Here is a 9,536-nt window from a genome sequence, read left to right on the forward strand (position 1 = left end):
TTTCTGCACTCAGGTGAGTTGATTTTTATTTCACTTTAAAAGAAAAATAATATGTTTCTAATATGTTCCATTAATTTTTGCAGCTGGTGAACAAACATGTGTATAAATCTAATTGCCAGGTTACCTGTTTAGCTGACTAGAAGTCTTTGATTATTTATCTTTCACCACATTTATTATTGTTCACCAGGCTACATCACTGGGAAATATCTTTGGCTTTTCTGAATCACAATATTTTCATTCCCTTTATACACACAAACTTTCATAATAAACAAGAAGTATAAGTTGTCATTTGTGTTTATATGGGTTATATCCTGGAATAATGCTCTAAGAAACAAATTGAGACTGAGATTTTATAATTTTATAATTTCTAAAATGCCTGTTACAGGACTGAGTACATAGTGGGTCTGCAATGGGAAAATTATTCCAGGGTAATTGCACAGAAAAGAAGATAAATACTCTGCATAGCACCTGTGCTCATAGCTGAGCATGGCTGACACTTCCTGGGGCTACATGGGCAATTGGGAACATGGGCCCCAAGCCTGTTGATAATACAGAGTATGGGAGGTGGAGTGAAAAGCTACAGGTGTGGAGAAGGAGTGTGGGGAAGAAGGAACAAGTATGCATCAGAAATTGTATTCATCCTTGGTGAAGATTTCCCTTTCAACCCTGGACTATTCAAACTTTGTTACCATAGACATAGGGAACAAATCCTGACTTTTGGAAAAAGTGTTTTCAGTTAGAGAATATGTGCTCTACGATTTGTATGTTAAAGTGAAACATACTTTCAGGGAATCAGGAATTAATCACATGTTTAGGAATGTAAACAAACAACTGAAGAAAAAGGATGGGGGAATATGTGAATGGCATAGTTATACATGTACAGGAAATCTTGAAGGGTTATATGTGTTCTTGGAGTATAAAGTTATAAAACCTGAGTGAAAGTAACAGAGTGTTTAATTTCAACTCCTAATGAGATATAGAATTTTTAGAGAATTCTATGTGGAATGAACTTCCCTTTATACTGAGTGCCATTTCAGGTTTAGGTAAGAATTTAGGAAGTAGCTTTGAAAAGAATGAATTTTAATGTCAAAAAAAGACAATAGAGGCATTTTGGAGGAAAAGAGGCTAATTAAAAAAAGAGAGAGAGAGAATTCAATGCACTCTTTTCCCCATAAGTACTCTTATTCTATGCTTGGGTCAGGAAGATCCCCTGGAGGAGGGCATGACAACCCATCCAAGAGAATCTCATGGACAGAGGAACCTGGCAGGCTACAGTCCATGGAGTTGCAAAAACCTCTGACAAGACTGAGCGAATAACAAGACTTTTCATTCAAATTTTGCCTCAGAGGTCTCTGAATCAACTTTTACATTTTGTCCACAGGAACCAAGAAAACCAGAGTGCTGAAGTCACTTTCATTCTCTTGGGCTTCTCAGAATATCCCAAACTCCAGATACCCCTTGTCCTGTTATTCTTAACCATCTACTCCGTCACTGTGCTGGGGAACCTGGGCATGATCCTGATTATCAAGATAAATCCTAAACTCCACATCCCTATGTACTACTTTCTCAGACATTTGTCCTTTGTTGATCTCTGTTCCTCAACAGTAGTTACACCCAAGCTACTAGAAAACTTGATTGTGGAAGACAGAACCATCTCCCTCACAGGATGCCTCACGCAATTCTTCTTTGCCTGCACATTTGTGGTGACAGAGACATTCCTGTTGGCAGCGATGGCGTATGACCGATTTGTAGCTGTTTGCAACCCTCTTCTCTACACAGCTGTGATGTCCCAGAAGCTTTGTTCCTTACTGGTGGGTGCATCATACTCTTGGGGTACAGTCTGTTCCCTGACTCTTACCTACTTTTTATCCAAATTGTCCTTTAGAGGAAATAATATCATAAATAACTTTGTCTGTGAGCATGGGGCCATTGTTGCTGTTTCCTGCTCTGACCCTTACATTAACCAGGAGATCATTTTAGCCTCTGCCACATTCAATGAAGTAAGCAGCCTGGTGATCATTCTTACCTCCTATGTTTGCATTTTTATCACTGTCCTGAAGATGCCCTCGACTGGGGGGCGCCACAGAGCCTTCTCCACCTGTGCCTCCCACCTGACTGCCATCACCATCTTCCATGGGGGCATCCTTTTCCTCTACTGTGTTCCTAACTCCAGAAGCTCATGGCTCATGGTCAAGGTGGCCTCTGTCTTTTACACAGTGATCATCCCCATGCTGAACCCGCTGATCTACAGCCTCAGGAACAAGGATGTGAAAGAGACTGCTAGGAAGCTAGTTAACACCAAATTATTATGTCAACAAACGTAAAACGGCTTAGGTTTGCTTTTTCATTTTCAAGACCACTGTGGAGAACTGTCCAAGTTTTCTAGCATTTTTAATAGCATTTCAAACTACAATTTTTAGGAAGGAAAACAGTGCACACATTTAACATAATTTCTCTTGTTGATACATCGTTCAACAACTTTAGTAAACTGTAGAGAATTAGCAATAAAATAATGAATAACACCTAATTAAAGCCTAGACTATTTAAAAGGTCTCTAGATAAAGTGTTTGTCATGTAAAGATTTCTGAGTAAAGACACATTACCATTTGGCTGTTCAGGTGAGTCTATTTTTTTTTTCTTTCTTTAAATCATTATCAGTCATCGAAGAATCATCAGAACATCGAAGAAGCTGTCATGAAAACTGGCCACCTGATGCGAAGAGCTGACTCATTGGAAAACACCCTGATGCTGGGAAAGATTGAGGACAGGAGGAGAAGGGGACCACAGAGGATGAGATGGTTGGATGGCATCACTGACTCAATGGACATGGGTTTGGGGTGGACTCTGGGAGTTGGTGATGGACAGTGAGGCCTGGCATGCTGCAGTTCATAGGGTTGCAAAGAGTCAGACACGACTAAGAGACCAAAATGAACTGATGAGGGAGTCACATCAGTTGAATCACAGTAACTAAGAGTTGTTCAACACTAAGACGCTAAAGTTAAAAGACTTGCCGGTGCTTAGTTGCTCAGTCATGTCTGACTCTTTACAATTCTATGGGCTTTAGCCTGCCAGGCTCCTGTGTCCATGGCAAGAATACTGGAGTGGGTAGCCATTCTCTTCTCCAGGGGATCTGCATGACCAGCAATCAAACCTATGTCTCCCACATTGAGGGCAGATTCTTTACCATCTAAGGTACCAGGGAAACCTAAATTTAAAGGATACATTTATTTAACACCACGTAGAAAGGATTGGTACATTATAAGTGCAAAGAAGTCATGTCTCTGCCCCCACAAAGTCCTGAATATGATTTGGTAAAATTCTACTTGTTAATATAAAATGTATTTGTTTTTTTATACATAAGTCATCAAAAATAAAATTAAGAAATGCACACTTCAGAAATAGTTCCAGCTAAATCTAAAATAGTCTTTCATGTCAGTAAAATTACATATAAAATAGCTATTGATGTACAATGATAAAATAACAGAGAACTTCATCAGTAAGTAACATTAATGGTAGATTGAATGGGGGCCCTGCTAACATCAGTTAGAGCATCTTGGTTAACCTGATTTAATTTTGCCCAACTGGCAAACTCATGGACTTCCCTTGTGGCTCAGATGATAAAGAGTCCGCTTGCAATGCAGGAGACCTGGGTTCTATCCCTGGGTGGGGAAGATCCCCTGGAGAAAGGGATGGCAACCCACTCCAGTATCCTTGCCTGGAGAATCCCATGGCAGAGGAGCCTGGTGGGCTTCAGTCCATGGAGTTACAAAGATTCAGACATGACTGAGCAACTAACACACTTTGCAGTAAACTCACATCCAGTCTGTAGAGTGAATCTATTTGACGTATGCTGTGGTGCTTCCCAGGTGGCACTAGTGGTGGAGAACCTGCCTACCGATGCAGGAGATACAGAAGACGTGGGTTCAGTCCCTGGGTTGGGAGGATCCTCTGGAGGAGGGCATGGCAACCCACTCCAGTACTCTTGCCTGGAGAATTCCACAGACAGTGAAGCCTGGTGGGCTACAGTCCATCAATTGGCAAGGAATCAAACACCACTGAAGTGACTCAGCATGCACACACCTTGATACTAGGTGTACCCAGCCCCTCCTCCCTAAGTAGACTCTACAATCACGTAAGATATATATTATCTGCCAGAAATTGGGGGGAAAGCCTAACACCTCTTTGTGAAAGACTCTTTTTTCCCCTGCTAAGCATTTTGTTTAATAGTAATTCTATGTTCATCCATGTGAGAGGAACCACCAAACTTATTCTACAGTGTCTGTAGCATTTTAGATTCCCAGGCACAATATATAACTTCTGGTTGCTTCATATCCTTGCCAATAATTGCTATTATATACTTTTATTATAGCAAATCCAGTGGATATAAATTGATATCTCATCATGATATTGATTTGCATTTTCCTAATAACTAAATAAGTTGAGAATATTTTCACATGCTTGTTGGACATTTGTAAATTTTTTGTTGTATCTGATTTGACTTTTTGTCTTTATTGTTTCTTTTCTGTACCTTTTCTTTTCACTTTATTGATAATGTTTTTAATATACAAATATTTTAAATTTTGAGGAAGTTCAATTTAGCAATTTATTTATTTATTGTCACTTATGTTTTTGTTTCCCTAAGAATCTACTGCCAAATTCAAGGCCATGAAATTTAAGGCCTGTGTTTTTCTTATAAAAGTTTTATAGTTTATGCTCTTTCATTCAAGTCCTTGTTCACTTTCTGAGTTAATTGTTGTATATAATATGAGGTGAGTCTCCAATCCCATAATTTTGCTTGTGAATGCCCAGTTGTCATGGCATCATTTATTTGAAGAAGAGTGTATGCTTTCTCCAATGAATATTAAGAGAATCATAACCTCAGAAGCACCATGATGATGGTGAGCTACCATTTGGGAGAAATCAGAGCCTGTATAGGGCACAGCTGTGCAGTCAAAATGTATTTTGAGTCTTCCACTAGTGAGAAATAAGCGTGTTGTTATTGTTGTTCAGTCACTAAGTCGCGTCCGAGTCTTTGCCACCCCATGGACTGCAGCACGCCAGGCTTCCCTGCCCTTCGCTGTCTCCTGGAGTTTGCTCACACTCACGTGCATTGAGTTGGTGATGCCGTCCAACCATCTCATCCTCTGCTGCCCTCTTCTCCACTAGCCTTCTCTCTTTCTCAGCATCAGGGTCTTTTCCAGTGAGTCAGCTCTTCACATCAGGTGGCCAAGGCACTGGAGCTTCAGCTTCAGCATCAGTCCTTCCAATAAACATTCAGGGTTGATTTCCTTCAGGATGGACTGGTTGGATCTTGCTGGATGAAGGACTCTCAGGAGTCTTCCCCAGCACCACAATTTGAAAGGACAATTCTTCGGCACTTTGTCTTCTTTATGGTCCAACTCTCACATCCGTACCTGACTATATGGACTTTTGTTGGCAAAGTGATGTCTCTGGTTTTGAATATGCTGCCTAGCTTTGTCATAACTTTCCTCCCACGGAGCAAGTGCATTTTAATTTCATGGGTGCAGTCACCATAAAGCAGTGATTTTGGAGCCCAAGAAAGTAAACTTACTGCTTCCACTTCAGCTCCTTCTGCATCAAGTTATTATTATTGCTAACCTGTGTCTTTAAAGCCAAAATGGGTAGTTACCAGAATTAGTGAAAACATCATCCTTTTCATAAACAGATATTTTTAGAAAACATATCATCCAAAATTTCTTTTTAGATTCAGTAATAAATATAAACATCTGAGAATAGTCTATATTTGAAAAGCCAATGGAAGCTGTTTTCTATCAATAGAATCAATAGTTTAAATATAAAATAAAGTTTATAATATAAATATTATAAAGTACCAAATAAACAGTATAATTATAGTTTAGGAGCCATATGTTTAGAAACATAAGAATATATACATATATATCTTCATAAGAAAATTTAAAAAATTAAATGTGGATAAATCTATTGCTGTATAATTTCCCCTTGTGGATTTATGTATTTTATATCCACATAAAATTTTTAAAAATGGTGTTGTTTATTTTTTAAGATTAAATGAGTAAAGTTGATAATACAAATGCCCTAAGGCTTTAGGGAAATAATATACAACCAATATACCACCTGAGACAGTGTTAACACATAATTAGTTGAATTGCAGTCATCAAGGCAGTACTTCAGTTATATTCTCTAGTATTCACATCCCTAAGGTCATGATGGCATATATTTGTGATACAGCTTGGTGCCAGGATTTACTTTTCAGGCTTGATCTTATCTTTGGTATCTCTGAGTTTTCTTAACAAGTTGGAAAATCATAAAATATGAAATAATTAATAAAAATGTTGGGCACTTTTATTACCCTTTTCATGTGTGTTTCTAAGTACCAAGCAGCAGCATTGCTGGAGTTCGTTAATCTTGGCAAAGAGTTCTTCACTAAATGACTCATTCAAGTTCTTCTGTGTTTAGGTGAGTTGACTCATGTCTCTTTAGTTTTGCTTAAGAAAGAAAATACAAAGACCCAGTAATCTTTGTAAGAGACAAACACATGTGTAGAACAAAGTGTCCACAAAGAACCACTTTTTGGCTGAGAAGGTTTATGGAGTTATATTCCAATTCTTCCTTTCAAATAGTTTTTGTCATAGTTTTCTCATTGGGTATTCACCATAAAGTCAGAAACGGAGAATTCTCCTTTTGGCAAAGGGAAGAATTATAACAAAGTGGGCCTTGTCTTCAAGATTTTGCTGTAATTTTCTAGAAATAAAGTGACAGTAACAACCATATTTGTAAATAATAGGAAAATAATCGACAGTAATTGTGAGTGATAAATATGAAAGTTTGTATACAGAGGGGATGAAACAATGAGTCATGTCTATAAAAGCAGGTGGTAACATAAAGCAAACATCATAAGAAAGAATAAAATGGGGAAATAAATTATAAAGAAATAGGCATGTATTATATAGCAGAAGTTGATAAATCCACCTTCACTAAAGAAGGATGTATTAAGTGATAATGAGGTTGAATATAGATCTAACCAGTTTTTGGAAAAGTAATACTGAATAATGCTAATGTTATGCATTTGCTTAACATTTATTTGGAACCTTAAAGTCACTGATATATTAAACAATCATGGAAAATTATTCTCATAATCTTTCACAGAGTATTTTAAATTGAAGGAATGTGGCTGGAATAATAAGAGTCATAATCAATCTTTGCAGTGCTGAGACCTTACAGAGTATTTTTACAGAGGATCTGTTGTGGACATGGTCTTTGGAAGATATCTTTCTTACAAGTTCATCATGTGGGAATCAGAGAAAGCTATAGTGTGGTGAGAAAACCTAGAGGAAAATAAGGAAATATGCATCTTAAACCAGGCATTCTAATGAAATTCTACAGTGCTTCTATCATGTAGCTTCTAGAAGAAGGGATTTCGACATTGTGTTCCCCAATGTTGCCTCCAGTTGATAGATGTCCATGTTTCTGCAGGATTTTCACAAACTTATCAGGTGTTTGATCTAACAATTATTCATAATTCTAATATATAAAAAGGTAAATATCTGTTCTACCATGTCTTACAGCATTTGAATTCATTACTGAAGTATCTAGTTCCATTCTAGTGATTGAAAGTTTATATTAATATTCTTATCTTACTGTTGAGGAAATGCCTTGTGATCAGTAATAATCAAGAAACATTCTGGTGTCCCATTTGACATAGGTGTTTTCCAGTCACTTTTCTTCGGAATTCAAATTCAAATTCTTCTTAATTCAAAATGGCAGAGTATATATTTGATCCATTCTGAAGCCTATATGCTTTCTCCAGTACTTTCACAATTCTTATTTTTGCCACCCAAACTCCAAGGTCTGCTGCAATGGAAAAAAAATAAGAGTTTTCTCTTCAATACTGTTTCAACTATTATCACAGGAAGCATAGCACATATTTTGTTTTGAAACTTCTGATGAATAATACAATTGGCTATGAAGAATATGTTTAAATATTTTCAAAATTAATTCAACATAAGTGAAAAAGTTTAGTATGTTTTACAGCATAGCTCCAGAAAGGGTTGAGAATTTGGAATAACTAGGAATAAGAAAGGAATTGAAAGGAGATAGAACAGCCAAGAAAATATTATATTAACTGTTTTGCAGAGATGTTACCATTATACAAATTAGCATATAAGTTAATTGTCTCATATCTCAGGAGGTGAGGCAGGTAAGAAACTGGAACCTAATGATATGTTTTTCTCCAATGCATGTAATTGAATTTTCATATCAGGTGTTTTCACAAATCTCAGAGTCATGCAAAGACAATGTCTCTTGAAAGCAGGTGATAATAATGAATTTTATTATTTGAAATAAAGCAGGATCTAATCTGTTTTAGTTCTTTGTTTCTGAAGATCATACACAATGAAAATTATTATTGGCTATATAATTGACATATAAGTGGACATTAGCATCTGAAAGAAGGCAGAAGTATAACATTTACAGAAACACTGTAAACAGAGACCCAGTGAGCTTCTCAACACATTTTCTGTTCTCTCACCTATTTCAAAGTTTAGTTTTTACTTCTGGATCAACATTAATATTTTGTCCACAGGAACCAAGCGAACCAGAGTGCTGAGGTCACTTTCATTCTCTTGGGCTTCTCAGAATATCCTCAGCTCCAGCTGCCCCTGTTCCTGGTCTTCCTGACTATCTACACAGTCACTGTGCTGGGGAACCTGGGCATGATCCTGATCATCAAGTCTAGCTCCAGGCTCCGCACGCCCATGTACTTATTTCTCAGCCACTTATCCTTTGTGGATTTCTGTTACTCAACAGTAGTTACACCCAAGCTACTAGAAAACTTGATTGTGGAAGACAGAACCATCTCCTTCACAGGATGCCTCATGCAATTCTTCTTTGTCTGCATATTTGTGGTGACAGAGACATTCCTGTTGGCAGTGATGGCATATGACTGATTTGTGGCCATTTGCAACCCTCTTCTCTACACAGTTGTCATGTCCCAGAGGTTTAGTTTTGTGTTGGTGATTGCTACATACTCTTGGGGTATAGCCTGTTCCCTAATATACACATTACTTTTTTTGACTTTATCCTTCTCTGGGACTAAGTTCATAAATAACTTTGTCTGTGAGCACTCGGCCATAGTTGCTGTTTCCTGCTCTGACCCTTACATTAACCAGGAGATCACTTTAGCCTCTGCCACATTCAATGAAGTAAGCAGCCTGATGATTATTCTTACCTCCTATGTTTGCATTTTTATCACTGTCCTGAAGATGCCTTCAACTAGGGGGCGCCATAAAGCCTTCTCCACCTGTGCTTCCCACCTGACTGCCATTACTATCTTCCATGGGAGCATCCTTTTCCTCTATTGTGTTCCTAACTCCAAAAGCTCATGGCTTATGCTCAAGGTGGGTTCTGTGTTTTATGCAGTGGTCATCCCCATGTTGAACCCACTGATCTACAGCCTCAGGAACAAAGATGTGAAGGCTGCTGTCAGGAAGTTAATCAACACCAACTTAATATGTCAATTAATGATTAATGTAAAATGA

The 9,536-nt window shown here is 37.8% G+C and overlaps 1 protein-coding gene and 1 pseudogene across 1 annotated transcript; both read left to right on the forward strand.

Moving 5' to 3' along the window:
• Positions 1–526: 526 nt before the first annotated feature.
• LOC133071396 (olfactory receptor 5D13-like) lies at positions 527–2,324 on the forward strand. Its single transcript, XM_061164016.1, has 2 exons — positions 527–616; positions 1,347–2,324. Exons 1-2 carry the CDS (start codon positions 527–529, stop codon positions 2,322–2,324), a joined length of 1,068 nt encoding a protein of 355 aa, XP_061019999.1.
• A 4,103-nt stretch (positions 2,325–6,427) lies between these two features.
• Positions 6,428–9,536, forward strand: LOC133071501 (olfactory receptor 5D13-like; annotated as a pseudogene).

The sequence above is a fragment of the Dama dama genome, chromosome 1 (assembly GCF_033118175.1).
Source record: "Dama dama isolate Ldn47 chromosome 1, ASM3311817v1, whole genome shotgun sequence".
NCBI lineage: Eukaryota > Metazoa > Chordata > Mammalia > Artiodactyla > Cervidae > Dama > Dama dama.

Coding starts and splice junctions, on each gene's coding strand:
- LOC133071396 (XM_061164016.1), top strand. CDS start 527: ATGGGCCCCAAGCCTGTTGATAATACAGAGTATGGGAGGTGGAGTGAA. Junction 617..1,346: donor GTGTGGGGAAGAAGGAACAA/GTATGCATCAGA, acceptor ATTTTGCCTCAG/AGGTCTCTGAATCAACTTTT.